The sequence below is a fragment of the Halichoeres trimaculatus genome, unplaced genomic scaffold (genome assembly GCF_033239565.1).
Source record: "Halichoeres trimaculatus isolate MK-OKI-2021-1 unplaced genomic scaffold, fHalTri1.1 fHalTri1_scaffold_13, whole genome shotgun sequence".
NCBI lineage: Eukaryota > Metazoa > Chordata > Actinopteri > Labriformes > Labridae > Halichoeres > Halichoeres trimaculatus.
The window spans coordinates 33,509,731-33,537,095 of record NW_027437191.1 but is presented as its reverse complement, the minus strand read 5'-3'; the positions used below and the strand labels follow the sequence as shown (position 1 = coordinate 33,537,095).

Genomic DNA, 27,365 nt, shown 5'->3' with positions numbered 1-27,365 from the left:
ACCATTATTTGTTGAATTTGTGAAAGAAATAAGATCAGGCTGACTTTGATTATCCGGACATGTCCTGTTTTAACTGATGTAGTCCTCATGTGAAGTCACTGTAATCCAATACAACAAAAAAAAAAAAAAAACTCAGGACACCTTTAATCCGCTCTCTGGTAACACCTGAGCTGATTTCCTCTCAGCGCGCAGACGATCAGTCGAGTGTGAACGGAGCTGAAATCATCAGACGTGATTCTTCGTGGAGACATTTCACCTATTTTATTGGAAAATCTTCAAAATAAACAAAAATGGCACAGCAGTATACAAATCTCAAAATGCATATAGCCAGTAGAAATACTGCAGTTCCCTCTGTGTGGATTGGGCCTTTCTTCTAGAAAACGGTGGTGATACCTGGGCAGGTGCTGGCTGACTCACACACACACGTGCTTCCTTTTTTATTCGAGTGATTTAAAGTGGAGACCCATCGTTAACATGTGCCGGTGCGTGTGTGTGAAAAGTTGCTAGTTATGGTGAGCAACATGCCAGTATTAGGACATATATATATATATTTATATACTGTTTATATATTTATATAAAGGAGGGAAACGCTCGGCGTCTTTACAGGAGCTGGCAGACAGAGAAGACTGGATCAACGTTTCTATTTAAACGAATATATTCAAGACGTAGAGCTAAATGATAAATACATCGTATATCCATGTTAGTGGCGTTTCCAGACATGAAGAGAAGTTACGATAAATTACTCTCACACACCTACGTGTCCAACATCCTCCACTCCAATTAGAAAGTGAAAACAAACACCGATCAGGATCACTAATCAACTAAAAGAGGCAGGGGGAGGGCGGGGCGTCGTTAAAATGCTGTTTTGTTTTTCTGTGGTTTTGTCCGAGAGAAACCTGGAGCAGTGAAGAGAGAGCTTTGGATCGTCGGGGCTGAGCCGAGCCGAGCCGAGCCGGGCCGGGCCGGGCCGGGCCGGGTCGGGTCGAGCCCTCTTTAATATTTGTGTTTGTGACGTTTTTCAGGCTTGTCTGATTTTGGACGGGGTGTAGTTCTTGTCCACAGACTCGTCCTGTAGAAACATGTGCAGGCAGCGTTCGTTCTGAGCTAGAGGGTGGCCGGCCACTCTGAAACACACAAGACGGAAAGAAAGAGTGAGACAGGGAGGCTGGAGAGGAGACAGACAAACCAAACAGGGAGAAACTTAGTCTCATTAAAGGTTCGAGACTAAGGAAACAAAATATTTCACTACAAACCTGAAATCTTATCAAGTGTTTTTGTCTTATTGTCAGTAAAAAATGTCTTTAAAGACTAAATCTGAATGTTTGATTTCAAATTCTTTAAAGACAAAAATGAGGTCTGAATTATTTTAAATATATTGTTTTAAGACATTATTCGACTTTTCAAGCAAATTTTCTACCAAATAATTCTTCTTTCTTGGATTTTTTATTTATAGCAAGAAATTCAGACCTCATTTTCATCCTTAAATAACTCGAAACAAGACATTTCTCCCGACTAATCACTTGAATGTGGCTCATATTTAGTGTGCTAAACTCCTACACTTTCAAAAACTGAAATCTAATCAAGTGCTTTTGTCTTAGTTCAGTAGAAAGTGTCTTTTTAGACTCAATATGGGCCACAATTAACTTATCAGTCCTGAAACATGTCTTTTTTTCAAATTATTTAAAGACAAAAATGAGGTCTGAATTTTATTAAATGTATATTTTTTAAGACATAATTCTTGTTTCAAAGCAAATTTTCAGCAAATTTTTCTTCTTTCTCAGATTTTTTAATTTATAACATGAAATTCAGACCTCATTTCCATCTTTGAATAACATGAAACAAGACATTTTATAGACTGACCAGTTGAATGTGGCTCTTATCAAGTATATTAACATTATACACTGCAAAAAATGAAATCTTAAGTAAAGTCAAATTGAGTTTTTTTTCCACAATATGAGCCACATTCACCTGACCAGTCCAGAAAAGTGTCTTTTTTCAAGTTATTTAAAGACAAAATGAGGTCTGAATAATATTATAAATTGTATCAAGACATTAAATCACTTTCCAAGCATTTTTTTTACTTGTTACATGAAATTCAGACCTCATTTTCATCTTTAAATACCTTCAAACAAGAAACTTTTACAGACTGAGCAGTTGAATGTGGCTCATATTGAGTATATTAAACTCCTACACTGCAAAAAATGAAACCTTAAGTAAAGTAAAATTGTGTTTTTTTACACAATCTGAGCCACATTGCACTGACCAGTCCAGAAAAATGTTTGATTTCAAGTTATTTAAAGACAAAATGAGGTCTGAATTACTGTAACAAGTAAAAATGGATCTGATGATGGAAAAAGAAAAATGCAAAAAAGTTTGCTTAAAACTTTTCTCTCTTTACTTTTTTTTTCAAGGAATTCAGACCTCGTTTGGTCTTTAAATAACTTGAAATCAGGCATTTTTCTTGACTGATCAGTGTAATGTGGCTCATATTGAGTATAAAAAGACATTTTCTACTGAAAGTAAGACAAAAACACTTGATGAGATTTTAATTTTTTGCAGTGTAGATGGTTAATATACTCGATATAAGCCTCATTCAACTGGCCAGTCTATAAAAATGTCTTGTTTTATATTATTCAAAGACAAAATGAGGTCTGAATTACTGTAACAAGTGATAAAGACAATCTACCAATGGAACAAGAAAAAATTGCAAAAAAATTTGCTTTAAACTTGAATAATGTCTTAATACAAGAAACTTTTCTCTCTTGACTTTTTACAGCAATTCAGACCTCATTTTTGTCTTTAAATAACTTGAAATCAGACATTTTTTAAACTTATCGGGTGAATGTGGCTCAGGTTAAGTCTAAAATACATATTTCTACTGAAAAAAAGACAATAACACTTGATAAGATTTCAGTTTTTGCAGTGTGGAAGGTTAACATTCTTAATATGAGCCTCATTCCACTGGTCAGTCTATAAGAATGTATTTTTTAAGTTATTTAAAGAGGAAAATGAGGTCTGAATTTCTTGTAACAAGTAAAAAAAAATCTGAAAAAGAAGAAAAAGTGGTTAGAAAATTTGTGGATATTACATTTCTGCTTCCCAGAAATCACATTAAACCTGTTTTAGTGGAAAAAAAAAGTGTATTCATGTACAATAATAACTTAAAACAAAAGATTAAATTTACATATTAAACTTATTAGGTGTTACTGATTTAAAGTAAGGAGAAATAAAAAAGGCACAGCAGACAAAAGCTCAGGTCTCAAGAGGATAAGACGATTTTTTTCTTAAAATTAGACAAAAACACTTGATAAGAGTTTAATTTTTTGTAGTGCGTTTGCATAAAAAAAGACATCATCCATTAAAACAACAACATTTTCAGTGATTGAAGACCTGAAGCTACTTTTCATTGATAAAAACGTCCGGCATCATGTTTCGATCCTGCGTCTCACCGTAAGCACACCTGACATGTTGATCTGGTGAAAAACCTCAACCACACCCAGTGTCTCCTCTTTAATAAAGCAAAAACAAAAAACAACAGTGTTTTTATCCCACTCTAACGATCGCTCTAACACCAGGTTTACAGTCAGCCCTGACGTGACAGCGCAGATTTCCAGACGTGACTTTAAATTCAGACGTTTCAGATACTTATCTTCATCATCTGATGATTTCCTGGAGCTGTTCAACGTCATCCTCAATCACTTTCCTCCATTTCATCATAACGAGAGATAAGAGCCGAAATCAACGCACCATTTTACCGTGGAGCAAACTGTTTGCCCCCTCACTTTCAGGATCTCTTTTAGCGCCTCTTATTTATTTTAAAAGTTAATTTCATCTGTTCGAGAGGACACGACAAACTGAGCCAAACTGAGCCAAACTGAGCCAAACTGAGCGCCTGATGACAGATGCTGTGTAGGAATGAGCAGGAGATGAAGAGCAGAGGAATAAAGAGGAAGTAAAATGGTAAATAAAGCGATACAAAACCTCACCTGCTCCTTTTCAGAGACGGTCTCAGCGCAGAGTTATTCATAAAGAGCTGCAGTAAACTCACAGACAGAAACGTCTTTCACTTGTTTACAAAAACCATATGACTAAAGTGAACTTAAAACATTTCTTTCTGTTTAGTTTCTGTTTTTTTTTTTCTTCTTGATTCGACGGGTCGGCTCAAAAACGAGGATTCATTCAGAGTAAATGGCAGAGAGACACGCAGCACATTGACATGACCGGGTGACAGCCACAGCAAAGCCTGCAGCTCCCAGTTTAAGTCATGTAAACTTTTTGATTGAGGTGTTTGGTTCTCCCAGTGTTTAAAGCAGCAGCTGCTTCTCTCACCAAGCTTTAATTAGTCAAGGAGTGCTGATTAACTAACTGAAAAAATGACACAAAGAAACCTTTTTAGAGCTTCAACAGCCAGCAAACTTAAAGTCCCTGTGAGGAACTTTTAGGTCGTGTTGATTTTGGCGCCCCCTGTGGACACAGTGGTAGCAATGCTCTTTGCTGATTTTGCTCTTTACATCAGTGTTTCTCAAAGTGGGGTCTTCAAACCAAAGCCAGAGGGTCTGCAGAATGACTTAAAAACAGTCGTAACAGTGTGCTGCATCGTTATAAAAAAAAACCACATCAACAAACTGGGATCTCTTTCTCCAATAAATCAGCTGTTTTTTCCAGTAACTTCCGCCCAGTTTAGTTTTGTGCCATATAGGGATGGGTACCAAATTAGGTACTTTTATAGGTACTGACTGGCTTCTGTCAAAAGTACTGGGTACCAATTCACATAAAATCCAAAAGGTTCCATGTTTAGGAACCGAAACGCATCTTTACGACTGTGAAGGAGTGGAAGAGTAGGTGATTTTCCATGCTGGACATGAACACAACATTGCAAGGTTGTATACTAAAGAATAAATATGTTAAATTGAAAAAAATGTAACATTTCATTGTAAACAAATTGATAGTTTTTTACCACATAAACACAAAAAAGTACCGTAATTGGTACCGTTGAATACCGGAACTGTTTGCCAGGTATCGGGGCATTGGTACCGTATTGTTTTAAATGTGAAAGGTACTCATCCCTAGTGCCTTGAGACCAGTTCTCATAAGATTGTGACACATCTGACGTCAAGGGATGGGTATCAAATTAGGTACTTTTATTGGTATCAACCAAATTCTGTCAAAAGTACCAGGTACCAATTCACTTAAAACCAAAAGGTACCATATTCAGGTAACTAAACTCATCCTTGTGACTGTGAGGGACTGGAAGAGGACACAATTTTCCATACTGGACATGAACACAGCGCTGCAAAGTTATATACCAGTGTTACCCAACCCTGGTCCTGGGGACCCCCTGCCCTGCATGTTTTAGATGTTACCCCACTCCAGCACACCTGATTCAAATGAATGGCTTGTTATCAGACTCAAGCAGAGCTTGATGACGAGCTGATCATTTGAATCAGGTGTGTTGGAGTGGGGTAACATCTAAAACACAGGTGTCAAACTGATCCAGTAAAGGGCCACTGTGGCTGCAGGTTTTCATTCCAACCAAGCGAGAACACACCTGATCCAACAAATCAACCATGTAAAGACAATCCAGTTGATTGATTGAATAATTTGCGTCAGGTGTGTTTTTGCTTGGTTGGAAAGAAAACCTGTAGCCACAGTGGCCCTTTACTGGATCAGTTTGACACCCCTGATCTAAAACATGCAGGGCAGGGATCCTCCAGGACCAGGGTTGGGTAACACTGTTATATACTGAAGAATAAATATGTTAAATTGAAAAAATGTATATATTTAATTTTTTAACAAATTGATATTTTTTTACCACATAAACACAAAAAAGTACTGAATACCAGTACTAATTGGCACTGTATTATTTGAAATGTGAAAGGTTCCCATCCCTAATCACTTCATAATGTCTAACAACTGAAAACAACCCCTCACAATAAAAAACACATTGGTTCAGAGGCGTGCACAGATTTTTTAAAGGGCAGGGGCGCAAAGAAGAAAAACAGGCTCATACAGAGTGTTTTTCCCACCCAAGAGGGCAGTTAAGTGTGTTTTGCTAACCAGGAGCTCACTTTCACACACGTTTTGGCTCTGGAGAGGTCACTGCAGTGGCTGTTTTTCAACAATCAGGCCACAAGGGGGCTGACTGCCCCACCACTGACTCGAGGTAATGTTTCCTCCAAGTTTACACAATAAAGGACTTAGTACATCATTAATATTGAGCTAATCATTGTTAAAGATGCTGTAGGGAGGATCTGTTTTAATTGGACTGCAGCGCCACCTTCTGGCCTGGAGTCTCATACACGCTGTCGTAAATTACTTTGAGTGAGGCACGTAAAATTTTTCTTTGTTTAAGTCACTTTTTACTGTATGTAGCATCACAAGGTGAGGTTTTAAAAGTACAGTTACGTAGCGCTAGGGTTTGAGACGTGACAACAAGATAATGTTGTAGTAGCTGATGTGAGTGCTATCGGCAGCCCAGTGATCCAACATATCTGTAGGCTAACGTGACAATAAGCTAACTGTCAGTTCATTCAGTAGTTTAGTAGCCGGCTATATGTAGTGCTATCGGCAGCTCGGTGCTGTGAGACGTGTCTGTAATGTGTAACGTTAGTGAATCCTGGTCATGTCCTGCCAGCCATCCACCAATCAGAGCTAACGTAACCTCACTCTTCATTTGTTAGACATAAAAACGCATCGATACTGATTTCAGTCTGTTTCATAACCAGCTCAAAAAGTCGTAACAGGAGCTTTAACTTCCCGACAAAGCAACCTGAAGAGGCAAGAGTCCATTTCAGTAATGATCCTGGGGACTGTGGATGTGCTTCTTTTTTTCATTTCAGTTCCTCGGGCTCAGCTCTGTTTGTTCAACATCTAAGAAATAAATCCTGCATGTTTGTGACTGCATTTCTCCGTTCAAGTCCTTTTGACATCAGAGCTCCCTGACTCTCTGCTTGGATGACGCAAACAGGCTTAATGAGAAAAAGGCAACGCACCTGAGACCCTAAAGATCCTGTTTTTTTTTTTTTTTTAAAGGTTGATGTTTTTCCACCAGATCAACATGATGGCATCGCATCTTAACCTGCCACAGGAAATATTTGGGGCAAATTAAAGAGTAAGAAGACGTAATAGGTTTGGAAACTGTTGACATTGAGCGGAGGCACGTTAACATCTCAAGGCCATGTTTGCTTTCGGAGACTTTTCTCTTTTTTTCCTCCACCGCAGTGATCGTGTTTATCATCCTTTCGTACAGATTTCCTCTTGACGACGCTATCAATCACAGAGGAAACAATGCTGCGAGCCTCAAGTCTGAACAATGACATGATCAGCTGCAGCGTTCGCAGGAAACGAGGAGGGAAGGAGGGGATCTTCATTATCAACACATTCTCATCTCCTTTAAAAAAAAAACAACAGATTTATGGATTTTAATTTCCTCTGCTGTCTTTTAGCACTTAATATTCCAACGGGAAACATTGATGCATTTGCACATGAAACAAAGATAATGGCCGAGTCCGCAATCAAAGCAAATAATTATAATCACACTGTAACTTTTATTGTTCGGCGGCTGAAAAACGGGGACGCGCTGGATCAAAAATAAGCAGAGGTGCACGCAGCGTCGCGGGGAGAAACCACGCGCTGTAATTTGAGCCGCAATTATCATAAATTACACGTCAACAATAAAACAAATGTGGGAAAAATTAAGTTGTGGGGGTGCGCACTTGAGTCCTCTTGGGATGCTCTCGTCCTTTTGCGTGGTAATTACAAAAGAGAAACGAGGAGAAGAGGGAGAGAAGAACAGAGGGTTCGGTTTGTTAACAATGAGCAGAGAAGTGAAAAAGTTGAATCCACTTGTTGCGGAGAGTGCTGCATTGTTCCCGAGTTTATCTAAAAACCGCGCAGAGGCAGAGGCCGCAAAACAGCTGTGACGACAAAGAAAAACCGAAGGTAAATTGTTTTAACCTCAGGGAAGAGAAGAAGAGGAGGAGATGAGGAAGGCTTACTTATTAAGAAACTGCTCCAGACCCTGCCTCCGCTCCTCGATGAAAGAGTCGTCAAATATCCCATCATCCCCTCGAAATGGAAGCTGCCGGATGAGAGCTTTTCCCGGGAGAGGTGGAACGACCACCTGAGGGAAAGAAAGAACGAGAAGGTTTTTTTAAGCTGGTCACAAAGAAAACAATCTCTACAGACGGCTCATAAAAGTTTGATTTATTAATGATTAAAACTTTCCAATGCCGTTTCTGAGATCAGCAAACTCAGAGGACAAAGAGCGACGATCTCTGTGCTAATTACAGACGTGGTTAACGCACGCCGGTTTGATAAGCCAAGCACTCCTCGGCCTTTTGTGTGGTGGAGTCCGTCTCACTGGCTCACCTTGCTCTCCCTCTCCAGCTCCGCTCTGAGCCACTCGAAGTCGCTGTACCGCCGCCGTACGCACGACTCCTTCAGCTTGAAGATGGGGAGGTTGGTCTGCGGAGACACAAAGAGCCCAGAGTAAGTTACAGGTGCTGCTTTTAGACGTCGCCTTGATTTTCTCAGCACTTTCCCCCAAACAGTTCAAACTGCGAGAAGAGGAGAGAGCACGGTTTTCAAGAGATGACCTGAGATTTTTTTTTTTTCAGTTTAGTAAACTGAGAACTAACTTTGGTTAAATCTCAGCCATGAAAGTTCTTCTAACTGACTGGAAACTGACGTCTTTAAACAGCTTGTAAACAACAGTCAGCCGTGGTGTGATGGAGGGAGGAGCAGAGACACACAGCAAACAGGAAGTAGAGGAAATCTGGTAACTTCCAGCACTTTTTTGCAGAGATATTCAGAGCTTAAAGACCTCCCAAAAAACACATTTCGAAATTCATTGATAACCTGTATTTAACATCAACAAAAAAGCACAAAATCTTTGAGACCATCTCAGTGAAATGTCCCAGATGTAAAAGCTTCAGTTTGACAGGACAAAAGTCAGGATATTCATTTTGATGACGTAATTTGCCAAGAAATGAATGCTCTTATTTTGGAAAGATGATTCCCCTCCATCACTCAAAGTTTTCACAGATGCCATCTCAGATGTTTTACCATAAAATGATTAATGTTGGAAAAATTTTCTGTCCGATCACCGATCTTTCAAAAGCCTGACCTGACCATACCAAATCTATTGAAAATCACTGAACAATACCTGTGAAACGATCAAATCTTTATGTTTTAACTTAAACAACCAATCAAGTGTCCTGAGTTTTAGGTCTCAGAGCAAAAACAAAAATGTCTGGCTGTCAGACCTTCCTGGAGGTTTATAAGATCAGTTTCATATATAAGGATGGGCCGATCGCTAACCCCCCAAAATTAAGGAAATTGGCACCGATCGATCGGTGCATGTCTAGAAAAATATGATCGTGGTAATGTTTTTCAAGGACTTTGGACTCCATTAATCTTAGGTTTTGGGGAATACTCTAAAGGAGACAAATGAGTGGTTAGGTCTGACCCCAAGTGTAAGTATTGCAGACCTCAAGATTATATGTATGAGTCTGTATCTATGTATATATGGTTATTTGAGTTTGTATATGAGTGTGTGATATGTAAACACATGAGAACATACACATGTACAACAAATTTGATATGATGCAGGCTTTAAGCTTCCTTTCCAACAGCTACAGGGTACTCGTCAGTCACATGAGCTGAGCTGTGTCTCTGATTGGACAATCAAACAATCCTAATTCAGTATCTTCTTCAGGTCATTTATTGAAAGTCTTCTGACGTTTTCTTTTATGTGTTGGTTTGATGGTCTGTCTGTCAAAGACAGAAACAGCCTGTACAGTAGAGGTGTCCCTGTCCGATATTGATATCGGATAGCGGTCCAATATCAGCAAAAAAAACAAGTATCGGTATCGTATGGGAATGCATCTAAAATCTCTGATATCAGCAGTTTCTGTTACCCATTGGTTAATAATAAATGGGTCAGTTTTTCCTCATACCTACTGTTGCTGATTACTGTTCTTTGTTTGAATAATATCACTTAATCAAGCCTTTTCTAACATGACAGACATACTACAAAATAAGTAATAAAAGTATGTTTAATGCTGATATCGTATCAGATTAATATCGGTATCGGTCAATACTCACTCCTGCAGTCTCGGTATCGTATCGGAAGTGAAAATGTAATATCGGGACATCCCTACTGTAAAGCATTGTTAAAATCTGCTCCAAAGAGTCCAGCAGCGAGATCTTTGTTCTTTATGGAAGAGACAAGTAGTCAGAAAGACAAAAGGAATTATTTCCCAACACGACCACATCCTGCAGTCAGAGTTTACCTTAATGCCCTCAGGCACCTGCTTTATCGCCCCCTGTAGGAGAACAAACCGGTGCTCGAAGTCTTTCATTCCTTCTGCCATCAGGCTGTTTAACCCTGATAGCAGTCTGTTAGACTGACATATTGGTACTTTTTGTTTTTTGTTGTTGTAATTGTATCGGATCTTTAATGTACTGTTGGGTATCTCCATGTTCTCGTTGACCCGCCACTAATCGTGGATGTGTAATGTAATCAGCTCGACCCTGGCTACAGGAAGGGTCTGTTGAAGGCTGCTGTGTATCGATGTGTTCTCTGTCATCTACTGTCTTTTATTTTATTTATATTATGTTTTTTGTTTTCTTTTTTTGCTGTTTGTAGATATGTGTGTAGCCTAGGTGGACTGCAAAATCAGAATTGCCCATTGGGATAAATAAAGTTGTCTAAACTAAACTAAACTAGAGAAAAATTTTCCCATCTTACAGTGTCTGTCGATAGGGAAATCAGTGTTTTTAATGCTGTTAAAGTCTGTGTTTTGGCTCGATGTGTACGTGACTTAAAGTCTCTCTGCAGCCAGACTCAAGCAGATTCTTGATGAACGGTGACTTTTAGCACTTCAGTATAGGCTTCATTGTTCTAAACCAGATGTTGCTCCTTGGTTAAGACAGGGGGATTCTGTTGTGGATGATATAATGATGAGTACGCCAACACGAAAGATTAGGGATGCTTGATATATCGGCATCAATATCGGTATCAGCTGATATTTACTTATTAGCTGTCTGCATTTTCAGAGCATCTTGAACGATCTCTCAAGACCCAAATAATCCTGTTTGAGAGTGGACTCTCTTCTTTTATGTCTCTCTTCCTGTTTTTGATCCAAAAAAAAAAGAAAAAACGAACTTTTTTGATCGCGCCAATCGCGGCCATAACACCAATATTAATATCAGATATCCGTATTGATATCGGCCAAAATTTTCATATCGGTGCATCCTTACTTAACGTCCATTTCTCCTCCTTTTTCGTAAGAAAATGTGTCAAACCATGTTATCTTAATCGCTCTCATTATGCTGTGCCTCCTTTATGTTGACATTGCTGTTAACCAACACATCCACCAGGGGGAGCAGCCAGAGTCAAAAGTTTATGACAACAACAAACTCAAAAACAAACATGTGGCTGTGGAGGAGGTGTTGCTGATGGACTCTAACTAAAAAGACAAAAATGGAGGCGGCGTTGTTGTAAGTGGTGGTTTGTGACACCGTTAATTATATATCACAAAAGTTCTTCCATTATTTTTTCTTCGTGTCTCACTAAAGCTACAAATCAGGTAGTAACAGCAACACTGCCCCCAATGGTTTGTGGTGGTACTGCGACTATCTGGATCCATATGTAAAGCTGAACATAAATGGGCCTGAAGAAGGATTTCTAAGAGGGATAAACCGATTATTGGCCGGGCCGATTATCAAATTTTGGGGCATATCAGCATCAGCCTTTTTTTTTTAATCCAACGGCCGATATGAAACCCATTCAAAACTATGTCGTTTAGACTCTGATGTTCACTATGGAAGCCCTAGACAGTTAAAAAATCTAAAATCAGTCATGTAAAACCAAACAGAAAATTAATTCAACTGCATAACATGCCTGTAAAAGGCAGCACAAACTCTATTTTGTCCAGTTTTATTGCTGTTACATAGAAATTTTGGAAAATTGTATTCACTGTAGAAAACTTCAGTGATGTATTTTTTCAAGTTTTCATTTAACTTTGTAAAACATGCTGCTGAGCCTGGGAGCTGTTTAATAAAATATACTTGAAGGAATTAAATGCAGTTAAGTGTTGAAGTTTGTATTGTTCAATTTTTTTACGGCAATATTTTCACTTTGACTGCAAATGAATATCGGCTTCAAATATCAGTTATCGGCTTCCTTGACTACTAATAATCAGCGTTTGTATCGACCCCCCAAAAATCCATATCTGTATCTCTAATTTTTAAATCCTTTATCCTAAAGACTTGTCACAAGACAATGTCAAAATTTAACCATAATTCAGTATGGCGTTACGATATGAAACTCATCACATTCAAACGTGATCTGATCTTTTTTTCTGGCGTGGCAGCAAAACGCGTCTGTAACTCCAGTGGGGAAGGCACAGACAGAAAAAAAAACAGTCTAACTAAAAGGCGGTAAAGAGGACTGTGCCAAGCGCAGAAAAAAGGCAGAGTGAAAGGTTTAATTGCGTTGGTTTTGAGTTTAGCCTTGTGTCATCTACTCTGACTTCTTTGAGGGAAAAAGGAAGAGAAAGAAGAAAATAAACAAAGGCTCCTCCAGTTTGCTTGGAACTGAATGGAAACATTAAAACTGGCCTTCGGGCAGAAAATGGAGAAGTTCATCTGTGTTTGGCTCACCAAGGTCTGTCACTCTCAGATGTTTTGCCACTTTTTGTGTTTTTCCTGCAGCTCCAGCGATGCATGGATGTGTGCGTTATTGTGAGCTGCTGTTGACAAGCACTCGAAAGTGAATTTCATATTAAAAAAAAAAAAAAAGAGACATGTTGCGACATTGACAGAGAACATTGAGCAAACGGCACATGACAGCACAATGCCAAACCTCTTCACCAGTCCTGACAGCACATGGCCGTCTGATGACAATGTACAAACAAGGAGGGAGCGAATGAGCATTTCAGTGGCAGGCCACATCCGCAGAAGGTCAGAACTCACGCAAGGAGGAACCACAAGAGCAAAGCAATTGAGCAAGCGGGCGCGGCGTGAATACAGCGCGAGCCGCAGACTGATCGATGAGCAGTCTGTGACTGAGCGCGGCGCAGGGGATGCAGAGTTAACCAGAAGGCTGAGTAAATGGCTGAACAAAAGAGGAAGAGGAGGGAGGGAGGTGAAGGTGGTCATAAAGGAAGAGCGGAGAAACTGGAGAGGTTGGGAGCTTCATCTGCTCCGTGCAGGACTAATTGAGGAGGAGGGAGAGCAGGAGTGGCCTTTTTGCTCTCATGGTCTCTCCCTTTCAGTCTTCCTCCTCTTTATTTTCCCCTTGCTCTGCGATAATAAGTCAGATTTTCTGCCCTTGAGACTCCTCTTGTGGGACTTGAATGGGAAAAATGTGGGCATTGGTTTTCTCCCCTCTGCGCTCTGCCCTCTCGTCTCTTCTTCAAATTATGAATCCTGCTCAGACGTGGTGGGAAACAGAAAACTCGTTTGATAATTGAATATATAATGATGATAAACTGACACATGTATGAGTGTGATTTTACATTTGATGGTAACACTGATGATCAAAAAAAGGATGGAGGTTACCTATAAAACAATATTTCGTTCATTGTTGCAAAGATACCGGAGGACAGTAACATCAGTGCAAGATACACACAATAAAAAAATAAAAGAAGAGTAAAACTTCTATTTGTGTAGGGATGGGTGCAATTACTGGCCCAAAAATTATTATTTAAAAATAGTTATTTTCTATTTTGATAATAAATTTATCAACAAGCACAAGCACATTCCAACACAGCAGGTAGCCATGATTTACAGTTATAATAGATCAAGGGTCTGCAACCTGTAGCTTCTTGTAGCTTTAAAAAAATATAATCTACTATCTATAATCTACTTCACCTCCTACAACATCAACAGCCCACCAACTTTCCATGCACCTGTGGCTAACCTCAAGTTTTACAGCCCTGGGAAGATAACTACATCTACAAAAAGACTAATCTGGAAGAAAATACTGATTTTAATTCTGTGTGGATGGATTCATTTAACTGACAACGTGCTGGATTAATATACATGATTGATATGTGGCCAAACATTAGCAAACAACAAAAAATGATAAGTTAAATTCAGTTATTCTTTAAAAATTTTTAATTTTTTTTTGCAAAATTTTTTGCATTTTTCTAGAAAAGTTTTTGGCATTCTTTTTAAAATAAAGCAAATTTGTAGATATTTTTGCAAATTTTTAAAAATTTTGTTAGTTTTTATGAGCACATTTGTTTAAACTTTTGCAAATTCATCAAGTTTTAGAAGTATTTAGAAACTCAATTTTTTTTTAATTTTGCAAATTTTTTGAATTTGGAAATTTGACAAAGTTTTGCAAATCTGTAAAAATGTTTTGCATTTTTTTTTATAAAATCCTTCTTTATTTTTAAAATTAATAAAAAAAAAATAAAATTAAGCATCACATGTACATTTTAATTAATTAAAAAATTCTCACTCAAATATGTTATCAAATTCAGTTATTTTTTCAAAAATTTTACATTTTTCGTCCAAAAATTCTGCATTTATCAAAAAAAAAGTTTTTTGCAATTTCTTGAAATTTTGCAAATTTTTAGATATTTTTGCAAACTTTTGAAATGGTATAAAAAATTTTGTTAGCTCATTTGTCTAAACTTTTGCAAATTTATTAAGTTTCAGAAAAATTTACAAAGTCTTATTTTTTGGAATATTTGCAATTTTTTAAAATTTTTAAATTTTGTGAAATTTTTTCAAATTTGTTTTAATTTTTGCATTCTTTTTAAATTTACAGCTCTTAAGTTTTTGAAATCTATAGAAAATAAAAAAAATAAGACATCACATGTGCATTTTCATTCATTTAAAAAAAATACACTCAAACATGTTATCAGATTCAGTTACTCTTTCAAAAAGATATATTTTTTATCAAAAATTCTGCATTTATTAAAAAATAGTTTTTTGCACTTTTTTTGAAATTTTGCAAATTTCTAGATACTTTGTAAATTTTTGGAATGTTATAATTTTTTTTGGCTCATTTGTTTTAACTTTTAAAACTATTTACACACTGTTAATTTTTTTTTTTTTTTAATTTTTACTTTTTTAATTTTTACTTTTTTTTTTTTTACATATACCTTTATATAATTTTTTGAATTGTTTTTTTTTTTTTTTTAAAAAAAAGAAAAGAAATCACATGTGCATTTTCATTCATTTAAAAAAAAACTTCTTACTCAAATATTTATTCACTAGATTGTAACCATGTACAGAATATTCAATCTGTCAATTGATCAAACTTTGTTTATAAAGCACTTTACTAAGCACTTTTGTGCAGTAATGGCAACATGATGTGCCTCACAAAACAAAACAAAACAAAACAAAAAAACAAAAAGAGAAAATAATAATAATAATGTTCAGAATTTAGACATGTTATAGTTTTTATGATGAAGATAAAGTTTTTGTGAACAAAACCTCTTGGTGGAAACGGGGAATAAGATCATATCACATCTCACATTTCAATCTTGGACTTTTCTCAGAGTAATGTTGGCTCAGCTGGCTGGTTAGGAAACAACAGTTAGCGCTTGGGGAGAAATCAACATATGAGTGATTTATAGTCTCAACCTCCCAAGTAAAGTCGTATGAGGGCCAGAAATTTGATGCCAGTATTAGCATATGACACCATGAGAAAAGCCCAGTCCTTAACACTTTTCCAGCAGAAAGAAGTCTGTGAACTGCACATTTACGTGTAAATAACTAAAGAAAAAATAGAATTTCTAGTTTTATGTCACTAATATTTTTATTGTATCTTCAAGATACTTGTGGAATTAAATCTGTAATGTAGCCGCCCATGGCTAGCCAGAGCTGCTGCTCTAAAACAAATCTTTTTCTCTTTAATCACATGTAGGATTTTTCCAAGTGTTTTGCTGAAAAAGCTGAATTCAAATTCATTTTTAAACTGCACAGAAAGTTGGTGGAATAACCTGAGAATGTATTCCCCTTCTAATAATCAAACCGGTCACTTTAGCTTTCCTCGTTTCCTTCTGTAACTCCACCAAAATCTTCTTTCCTCCTGCTCCAAGTTCCCTCCAGGTGAAGTTGTCAATAAGCCCCTCACTCCTCCTCTTTCCCAGGATAATCTAAGCTTTATCACCCCAGTGCTCCGGCATTAACTCCACTTTCTCCTCGCCGCGGTCTGTCCCCGCTGCGTCATGTTACCTCACAGCATGGAGCGCCGCGAAGTTAATCCCCTCCACAACAGATCACAGTTACAGGTAATCTGCCACCGCCGTGACTCTAATCCCATCATGTGCGCACAGAAAACACTTAACCACGCGTAAGCACACACCGGCGCTCACCAAAGCAGGCTCGCACAGGTGTTAAGTTGAAAGCTCTGACCAGTCACACAGTTAACAATGTAAAAATAATAGCCTGAAGCATTCGATCCTGTTTGCACACACACACACACACACACACACACACACACGGTGGAATCGCCAGCACAATGAGGTAAGCGGTGAGAGTGTGAGGAAAGAAAGTCACCTGGCCTTTCAATCCTCTCGCCCGCTCAAACCCGGTGATTAAGAGATCGGCCTGACAGGACAAGGGGAGGGACGAAAACGGCGGAGCTGAAAAATGAGAGGTCTCACTCACTCCTTCCCTCTGTGTCTCCACTGAACACACACACACACACACACACACACACAGAAGGAGGCGGTGCGTGAGAGCCCGACAAGTCAAAGATCAGGTTTCTCTGGCCTCTGTTGTCTTTTCACGGCTGGTTAGAGGTTAGGGCCGCGGGTGTCTCAACTTACTGGCCTCTGCGGTGATTGGGACATGGGACCGGCCCACACCCTGAAACCTCTTAGCATTTCATTAAGGCTCTCAGAAAGGGCACGCTTGGCCTCTGCTGCTTTCACCGACACGGGGCAGAAAACAGAGAGCGAGAAGACAGACAGGTAAAAAGAAAGTGAAGTTAGTAAAATGATTAAAAATTAACTTTGATAAAGAAAAAAAGGGGACTTCTTTAAGACCTGTACTTTAGAAAATTCAGTAGGGCTGCAACTAACGATTAATTTAGTAATCGATTACTCTGACGATTATATTTGCGATTAATCGGGAAAAAAAGGATGAAAATGTAAAATAGTAAAATTTGCAAAATGTTGTTTGCTTGATGATGTATACAAAGAAACAACATATTTGAACATAATTAAACTGACCAGGTGCTACATTTATAAAATATAAAAAGTAGTGCTGTCAGGCAATAAAAAAATTAATCCAATTAATTACAGGATTTGTAATTAATTAATCGAATTAATCGTATTTTAATTTCATATCTGCTTAAGGTCCCAAAACAAAGAATTTGAATTCCAGGACATTAAAATTACATTGAAAGACATTAAAAAACATTGAAAAATAAGGTGGGAATATAAACAACACATTTTTAGGCACCCTGAGGCATAATTTTCCGAGGCCGTCGGAAATGTGAAAATCTGACGAGAACACCACTTTTGCCAAGTAGGACAAACGGTTTGTAAATGCCAGATATTTGAAAATAAGTGCGTCCATGAACGCCCCACAGGTTTGGGATCCAGATTAATCTGCGTTAATTTCTATAACTCGTTAATTTGTGGTGTAATTAATAAATCTAATTAACGCGTTAAAATGACAGCCCTAATAAAAAGTGATATGAATGTTTTGTCACTTAAAGAATCAACAGTTTGGGCAAAATAACAGAAAGTATATTTACATCATCAGATTAAGAACTTAGTGCGCCAAAAAGGCAAATAAATAAAAATGTGTCCTCAATTTTTTCCCCTGCAGGTCAAACAGTTCACCCCCTCTGCCCTACCACTATCTGTAGCAGCTAACGCTAATGTTGGTTTAATGAACTCCTCGTGGTTTTCAAACATGGTGACGATTTAATAAAAAGACTAAACAAGTCCTAAAAGACAAACCAGGCATTTCACAACAAATAAAAGAAGTGTATGTGGGAATTGCAGCGACTCTATGAAATTCAAAGCTCCCAGTCCAGCGTGGCTCCAAATCACTAGCCAGACTCTTCTCCTCTGTTGTGCCCAAATGGTGAATGAATTACCTAACTCTATACGATCCACAGAGTCCCTTTCTAGTTTAAGAGATGTCTGAAGACTCATCTGTTCAGGGAACACTTAGGCCCTTAATCTGAGCCTTCTCCTCTTTGTCCTCAGGGGTAAAATGAGCCAGAAGGTCTAATGTTTGGGTTTTAAGAGCTGGATCATTGCAGTCGTACTGACGTGCCATGCAAGGTCATTGTTGCAAATGTTGCTGTAAGTGGCCACTGGCACTTTTTCAGCTTTTCACGCTCCGTGGTTAGGTGACACGCCCCGGAACCTGAATAAAAGCCTGTGTGTCATCACCATAGACTGTATATAGAGTGGACAGCGTGGCTCCGCCATTTACCATTGTACGATTTTGAAGCCAAAATTCACGTCACAGGCGCAGCCATTGGCAGCAGTTGTGCAGCCAAAGTCTGTGCAGTAAAGACTGTGAGGGATTCTGGGAGAATCTGAGTGGAGCTGGGTGACAAAAATAATAATATTTTTTTTTTTCCAAGAGTCTAATCACTTTTTGACTCCACCTCCCAACATATTTTACAATCCTCGAAAAATATACACAAGACCATCATCTGTCAATCATCATTAAACATGACGTAAAGCCTTGTTTTTAACCTCTAATAACTAATGAAAACGAAACTTTTCAGATCAAAGAGGAATTGAATACAAGACAGCCAAATGATATCTTCAAATCCCCACAATAATTAGACGTGAGAAACATTTCTACCAGGTGTATTAATTTTTTAAAGTTTGACCACAGCCCATCTAGAATGACTGGGGAGATGGATTTTTTTTTTACCTATGCTGCAGCCAGCCACCAGGGGGAGCAGTTTAAGTGGGGTACTCACTTCGAGACGAGCAAGATGACGTCCATTTTTTTTTTACAGTCTATGGTCATCACACACCAATTCTATTGTTGAAGTCAGGAGCGTGTGTAGCATTACATCTTTTGCTCTTGGTTGTTGTTTTTTTTGCTTTTTTAATTGGATTTGTATTAATTGCATTTTTGTTTGTTTATATTTGTTTATCAAAAAGCAGTGTTAAGAAAGAAAGAGTCCGGTCTTAGCTGAGTTTGTACCCTTGGCAAAGTGAACTGAGGTCAAAGTAAAAGTTTTGAACGTTTCTACCTCGGTTTGATATTTTCAATTTTGTAGTCCTCATGAATTTTTTTTTTGTTAATTTTAAATGCTCAAAATGTCACAGTGAACTGAAATAAATACAGCCCTGCAGCACAGATAATCTACACTCAAGTCCAGTAGGTGGCGGTACTGCACCTTCAGCTAGTTGCTAACCGCTAAATAATTGGACAAAACGGAAGAAGACAAATAAACTGAGGAAAACTAATACAGTAGTGGCACAGCACAGTGCATCGATTATGAAAAACATAGTCGACGCTTTTACCTAATCGATTTTTAACATTTTTTTTAGGGGTGTAGCGGTACACAAAAATCACAGTTTGGTACGTACCTTGGTTTTAGGGTCACGGTTCGGTACATTTTTGGTACAGTATGGAACAACGCAAAACCACTTTCTTGTTTAGCATGTTTTGTAATTAACCAAAAACTTGCCATTACACAGCGAGGGGGGGAGGCTCTTCAAGCTCCGGTTGGTCGTTAGCAGCAGCCATGATGCACAATTCAGACACAAGCTCCTGTGGCTACGAAGCTCTTTGATATTCATCTTCTGATTGGCTCACTGTGAGACGTCACGTCCACATGATACGCACATGATCGCAAAGCACGAATCACAGACCACTTTCCTCATGAATATTAAAACGCCTTCCCTGCTCAGCCAATCATAGACGAGTAATCACGTGAATATTAAAGAGCCATGTGCGGCGGCTAACGTAAACTTACTAAACTCCTTCGAATACATTACCGAATACTTTACCGAACCGAACGGCCTTAAGGAGCGGTTCGGCATGGATACATGTACTGTTACACCCCTAATTTACTCTGCAGCACTTTGAGATTGTGAAAATGTAAAGCGCAATACAAATCAAATTTATCATTATTATTAATTTTATTATCTAAGTTTTATTGATTCATCGTTGCAGCCCCAGAACTCAGTATTTCTAGCGAAAGGAGCAGAAAGCTGATGCACCTCCTTCAAAGTAGACCTCATGGCTTCACTTTCCATTACGAGTGCGCAAGGTGCAATCCACGCTCCATAGGAAGAGCATGTGACTCATAATGTGTGTGACACAATACCTTGGGCTCATTGAAACCGGGTTGAAAAGATGCAGAACCCTTAAAAACAGCGAGAAAGAGGAAAAAAAAGGAGAGGGTGGACAAAGATCACTCGTCTGCTGAGAGAACAGTTCGAGGCCACCATGCATTAGCTTTTAGCAGGATGGATTAAGTCAAGTTTGAGAGTGCGCATCCTAAACCTCCCCCCATGCCCCCGTCTCCCCCCTCCGTACTCTCCTTTCAGAATAATAGCATAAAAAAATAGCAGCATAATACCATCTCATTGCATCATATTCCAGGATGGGGGGGGAGAAAAAGGCTGGGAACAAAAGCAGTGGGGCAAAAGGTCTTTAGCTCTCGCTTCTCCGTGTACTCTCACACTGGTTCCCTCACTCACCGGCCCCTGCGGCCTGACAGCCTACCCTCTCTCCGACTCGCCGAGCTGGCAAAAAGCTGCTTTGTTGCCATAGTATCAACTCCCACTTTTGATACTGTCATTTCAAGTAGGATATGGTAGCCTTGATACAATATGTTCCCTATTTCCATTAAAATAGTTGTCGAAGAGGATGCTGTAGACTTTGGATTACACTTGACTGTGCCTGACAAGCGCCCCCCCCTCAACACACACACACACACACACACACACACACACACACACACACACACACACTAACACGCAACCCTACTCCCCATCTCTCCCCATTTTATTAATGACCAAAGGCCCCCGCCCCGATGCCCAAATGGAAAAAGAGAAAGAAAGAGAGAGGGAGAAGCTATGGGAGTAGAGGAGAGGAGGGGTGGAAGACTGAGTGAGCCACGGAGCTATAAGAGGCCTTTTATGTCCTCCTATCCATAAACAAAGTGAGATCCCAAAGTTCGCTCCCCTCAATGTGCTCTCTGGATGAGATGGGAACCAACGAAAGACAAGAAATTTTGATAATACCCAACCTCCCCCTCCCTGTTTTTTCTCTGACATGAACACACACCACAACTCCAACCCTGTGTTTGCTGAGGGCCCAAACAAATACGCTCTGATGCTGGAGAGGGGTCCTCTTAAACCAGCGACAAAAGAGAAACCGAGGAAAAAAACAATAAGGTAATACGACAAGACTCTGTCCATTAGGAACATGAAAAACATGCTCAGGAGCAAAAACAAGGAGAACATCCAACTTCCGCCGTCTAAAAGCCATTTCACAACCTACACATGAGAACAAAACCGCATTGTGCCATCACGACCCTGGACATTACGAGTCTGCTCAGGCGAAGTGAGATATCCGCCTCCTTTCAAGGTCTGAACGTCGTTTCCTCCTCCTGGAAAGACCTGGCTGAAAGAAGCGGATTGATCCCTTTGGTTTTAGACACAAAACGTGGGTCCGGTTGTCAACAAGTGACTGCGTAACCTACCTCCCAGTGACCGCAACCTTCTCACATGACAAACGGATCTTTGTGCTAATTGTTGGGCCACTAAGTTAATGAACATTCAGACACTTTCAATGAGTCACAGGAGTCGTTTCAAGCTGGTTTGGAAACGTCGACGTTGATGCGGCCAATCATAAATAGTTTATTAACCCCGGTGTGAACCAGGGACTGACTGCACACAGCTGGGAGTGAAATGGGATAAGCAACCATGGGGTGAAGACTGGTGAGACGGTGGCTTTCTGCCCTCCCATGGGTGGGGGGAAAGGATGGGGAATAAGCGCTCCAGCTTCCCCCACACCCTGGCCTGTTTCATTCTTCTCGTCTCTCAATGAGGGGATTAGGCAGAGTCTCTCACTGCGGCCACAAGGGCTCTCTCCATTTCAGACGGGTCGCGGGACAGCGATGAGAACAGAGGCAAGGGAACGAGCTATAAACACAAACTGTAAAGCATAATTAGATCAAAATCGAGTCGTCCTAAATATTAAAAGTAAGAGAGAAAGAAAGAGAGCGCTGCGTAGGTTATGCATTCCTGGCCGAGGCATTGTGGCTAACGCTCTTAGCATGCTGGAGACGGAGCAAAATGCCTCTAAAGAAAACTGAAGAAAGGAGAAGCAAAGCAAAGTTGACACCACGTTTGTTGAGAAGTGAGGGATGCGCCACTTATTCTGTGGTCTTATGCAAAGCAGGGTCACACGGGGCTATGAGGTGCACAATAATGCTGATTACACGCATATGCTAATTATTACACGCTAATCAAGTACAGTAGCCTTAAATTCAACGCTAATGCCTGGAGACGGCTTTTCTTCCCCAGCTCGTTTCTTAAGGTAAAGGGAAACTATAAATACTTTAAGGCTGCTCAGCAATCCCACTGCTCCAGGCCACTAACTACAGGGGTGTCAGTCAACTCAGATGACAATTCACAGATGAGACGTGAGGCAATTAGATCATTCTGGGGACTGCCTGGTAATTTCACACTCCTGAGACTAACCTGCACATTAAATACCAACATCGGGGATCATGACGCAAAGGACAAAGAGATGAAGCGTCTTTAAAATAATTACGTTAAATCCTGGAATTGTTTCAGTTTAAAGAAAAACAAAACGGCTGTTTTTCATGTTTATATCCTATATGCCTTTCTCTGTGCGGATTACTTTGTGATATGAGGAAATACAGTCACCAGATAAATGCAGTGTGGTTTGCACACCAATAATAACTGAAATACTCCTTTTATAGTAATACAGGAGGTTCTCGACGTTGTATGTACGTAAGAAAATAGAGAAGGTTATTTTTATTTTAATTTATTTAACTGTATTTTATTACATTATATATTTATTTTATTTGAATTGAAATGTCTATTTTAATTGTCTGTACTGTTTTCCCGTGAATATGGCGTATAACACATGTATTTCGGTAGTTATTTGCTGATTTAGGGGGTATTCAGGAGTAAAGATCTGACTTACACAGAATTTTGAGTTACTATGCGTCGTAGGAACAGAACTCATTTGTAGCTCAAGGACTGACTGTACTGAGTTACGATAATAATAGACTGTAGTCTAGTTGTTGGAGAAAAAAAAAATCGATATATTGGGATTCTTTGTCAAAAAAATTTTTTTTCAAGTTCAAATTCTTTATTTCAGTCTTTGTTTATTAATTGGATTTGAAAAAAGTTCCCACTTTTCTCCAGCAGAGGGCAAAATATGGCTCCTGATACAGTCTGTAGACATTATCATCATCATTTAACTTTTTCACATGGGCTGGTGTTTAAAAAAGCAAACAAAAAATTGCAAAAATCGAAAAGAAACGCAATTGAAATCGAATCAGCACCCCAAAAAATGTAATAAATTCGAATTACGAAAATAGCATATTGTCCCAGCTCTACTGTTTTCATGTTTTGGTTTTATATGTTTCCACACTGCCGACATTAATGCTGCATTCCACTTGTACTCGAAAGTCAGAATTTCCGAGTTCAGAGTGGGAATGCAATTCAAGTGAGGAATTTCCGACCTGCAAGTGGGAGCACCCACACCAACCCAAAGTTCCCAGAAGGTTCCCAGAAATTCGAGGTTCAGGTGTAAACAGTAATGAAAGGGGACATATCATGCTTGTTTCTCCTTTTCACTATGCCAGACTAGGATGCCTGTAAAGCATTTCTGTCCTCAGTACAAGTCTTTTAGTTCCTTCATTGCCCCACAATAGCGTTCTCAACATCCTCAGTTTAGGCCATTCTGAAGATCTGGTTGAAACGCTCTGTTTCGAGAATGACCTCCAGTAACCTCGCATCGTCACAGCCCTTTGTGCTCTGATTGGTCAGTTCTATCAGAGGGGCGGAGAGGGTAGAGCCAGGGGGCGGTTTTTGCAGCATGGAAGTATTTACTAAATCGCCACATTGGATGGAGCAGACCGAGCGAGTTTGCTGTTTGCCAAAACTTCACCGTAAGGCATTGATAGCACTAATAAAATGGCAGAGTGTAGGATACGTCCTTTTGTATTGGACCCCGAGTCAGACCTGGACGGTTCTGCAGCTCAGGAGGAAGAAAATCCACCTGGACACAGATCATCTCAGGACGCTTCAGTGTGGTGAGTCAAACCGGAACTGTAACATGTATAGTTATACGTTTATACTCAGCTCTTGGTGGGTGTATCCCTTGATGGCGGTTGTGTGACTAACTGACATCACAGAGGAGGAGCTGCTTTATCAGATTACTCCAATAAAAGAAAGGATCCTCGTGTTGGAACGAAGGTCGAAATCTTGCAGCCAAATGTCAATGACCTATTTTCAGAGGCATCAAATCTCGTTCTAGGATATCAGAAAAAATACAATATCTCATTTTTTGAAAATTCAGCGGGTGTAAGGTCTTGTTTTCAACTTTATTATTTTATATGTAAGTATTAAATCACGGATCAGCATGATATGTCCCCTGGTCCCTTCGCTGGTGTTTGTCACAATAAATCAGCCGTTTATATGGTATTATTCTATGTTTATATCATAGACTGTATAAAACATGGACGTAGTCTCCCCGATGTCACCCGTCTGTTTCTGAAACAGAAAATGAAGCACATCGGCTAAAGCGGCCATATTGGTAGTGACAAGGGCTTCGCCTACTGCCATAGGGCGCCTGTCGGTCAAATGACCCTCAGCTGTGCCTCTTATTGGGGGAGCTCACGATCTTAATATCCTCTGAACAGCCAACTTACAAAAAATATTCACCCCCCGTACAGTGGGTGATCATAGTAAAATTACAAACAACACCAGGATGTAGTCACAGCCTTCAGCTTACCCTCTGTGTCCTTCACTGCATGTTTTCTGGAGGCTTAGAGACAGACAAGAGTGTATAGATCCCATTAATTGGTGAGAGACCTTAAACGTAAATATGATATATATTTAAATAATTCTGAAAAAGTGTGCAGAGATGGCACAGAAACTGAAAGAGAGCTCCAAAGCAGCTAAAGAGAAGTGAAGTAGCAGCCTCCAGCAGAGGTATTACATAAAACAAGATGTGAAAGACATGTGAGGGGGTATGTGGGTAGAGACAATTATATTCTTAAAAATCCACATCTATTTTTATGAGGAAGGAAATGAGCCTTTGAAAGAACAGCAAATCTCAGACACAATCAAAATGATGTATTCAGGTATGTGCCTGGTACAGTGGACTGTTTAAACATGCTGACATCTTTCCTACTAATGTTATGCCAGGTTACTTCACATCAGTGCTTGTGGTAGAGGAAAATTACACAGCACAGGATGTGCATTTTGCAATACTCATGACTGTCTAACTGTCACTCTTCTCCCCACAGATTGCTCAATATCCCAAAGTTTCTGGACAGTGGCAAATAGGCAAATATGTTTGATTTCACAAGCTTTAGATCTGATTCTTGAGGGTTCTCTAACAGGATTATTTAGATCATTAGTCAACTACTCTGAAACATGTTTGAAAAGTTAATAAAGAGAAAAGCATTTGTTTCCTCTACAAGTTCTTCTGTGGAGTGGGAGGAAGGAAATAGGTCAGGGGCGGGAGGGGGTCTGGAGTGGATCAGGCATCCTGTCTTCAGCTCCAAAGGAACTGTCTTGCTGAGTTACGCTCTCCTCAGACTAAAGTTACTACTTCAGTCATACCTCAAGGAAGAGTGGCCTGTAACTACAGCAGAGTTATCATAATCAATATTTCCCTGTGAGTTTACTGTGTCTATATGTGAAAGGTGAGCAGGCTCACTTTTACTTTAGGATGGTCATCTCGGGTGACCAATGCTGTTATCTAATCTCTGCAGTCAGAAAATGAGGTGTGGCTGGCGTTCAACGCTGTAGTTTACAATAATGCGTAAAGTCACTAAGAAGTTATCCAGTAACTGCTTGGTCAGCCTTCCACAGAGGTTTTATAATGCGGAATTTGTGGTGGACATATGACCGAGAAGTAGTAAAAGGCTTTGAGGATCACGTCAGTGAAAAATAATGAGGATACAAATGTAAACAAATAAAAATAAATAAAAAATAAAATAAAAAAATAGAAAAATAAAATAAAAAAACTAAATAAAATAAATAAATAAAATAAAAATAAATAAATAATGAATAAAAAAAAGTTTTAAAAAATGAAAATAGAAAATAAATTTAAAAAATGTAAACAAATTACAGGCTAACCGTTAACTGTTGCTAATCAGAAGAACAAATGTAGCATCACGTACTTTTATCAAAATCAGAAGATAAATATGTATTAAATGCTTCGAGTTAATCTAAGATCCCACACACAAAAAAAATCAGGAACTTAGGTGAACTCGTGAGTTCAATGTAAGCTAGCTAATCAGAGTTAGCATGTTTTGACGAGCGTTAACGCAGCTAGCCTGCTAGTTACCGTTAGCTGACTTACTGCGAACACAACGCCCCCGTTTGGTTTCAAAGTCACTCCCAAATGTACATTTCCACTCGTTTGTTGTCTTTTATCTTATTTAAGATACGTTAAACTAGATGTCAATGACTCATTGCTTTCTAAAACTCATATAAAACGTTTCTAGCTCGAAAGCTAACGTCATTAGCATCTGTTACTGCAAGCTCACCTTCAGTCTGACTTCATACGTCGTGAATCTGCCCCTCCCAACCCCGATGGTCTCGGGGTTGCTCACATCGATTTCTAGAAAGTTACTCGGAGGTCCATAAGCATCGTTTAAGTTCTGGGGCTTACTGTAGAGCCTTCTTGTGTCAGCTATGGTATCAGCCATTGCTCCCCCTGTCCTTCTAGCAGCTGTGAAAGTGTTAAGTGTACAAAAATACGATCAGGAAAGTTCCTTTACAAACCTTCAGAATAAATCATTCAGTTAACGTTTGAGCGAAGGAACAAAACAAATACGCTAAATAAGGCACAAGCTTGTTGTTTTTTGGTGTATAATTATTTCATTTTTATTTTTTTTTTATTATGTGCCATCATGATACATTATACGACAAAAAAGTATTTTTGAGACTTTTATACTGGAGGCAGATTATAACAACTTCCGGTCATGCTCTTTCTGTCACAGTCGCTAGCTTGAGAGGTCAGCGCGCTACACTTCCGATCAGCTGAGGTTCAGCTGACGCTGCCCGGCCACCTGCTGCTCCGTTTGTTTACAAGCAGCCACAATCAGGTGTTTAGATAACAATTAACGTATTTTACCAGAATTTCAATAGGTACAGACGGGAATAATTCTATATTTA

General features: G+C 39.2%; 1 protein-coding gene across 1 annotated transcript; it reads right to left on the bottom strand.

Moving 5' to 3' along the window:
* Nucleotides 1-245: 245 nt before the first annotated feature.
* snx3 (sorting nexin 3) lies at nt 246-26,937 on the bottom strand. The gene is made up of 4 exons (XM_074685163.1): nt 26,735-26,937; nt 8,371-8,466; nt 7,998-8,122; nt 246-1,124 (listed from the first exon to the last, which is right to left on the bottom strand). Exons 1-4 carry the CDS (start codon nt 26,894-26,896, stop codon nt 1,019-1,021), a joined length of 489 nt encoding a protein of 162 aa, XP_074541264.1. The 5' UTR covers nt 26,897-26,937; the 3' UTR covers nt 246-1,018.
* Between the last annotated feature and the right edge of the window lie 428 nt (nt 26,938-27,365).

Bases quoted from the DNA above. Each gene is read 5' to 3' on its own strand.
- snx3 (XM_074685163.1), bottom strand. From the start codon at position 26,896: ATGGCTGATACCATAGCTGACACAAGAAGGCTCTACAGTAAGCCCCAG. The intron at 8,467-26,734 runs GTGAGCTTGCAG...GTGTCTCCGCAG, and splicing joins CGTATGAAGTCAGACTGAAG to ACCAACCTCCCCATCTTCAA. The intron at 1,125-7,997 runs GTAAGCCTTCCT...TGTGTGTTTCAG, and splicing joins CTGGAGCAGTTTCTTAATAA to AGTGGCCGGCCACCCTCTAG.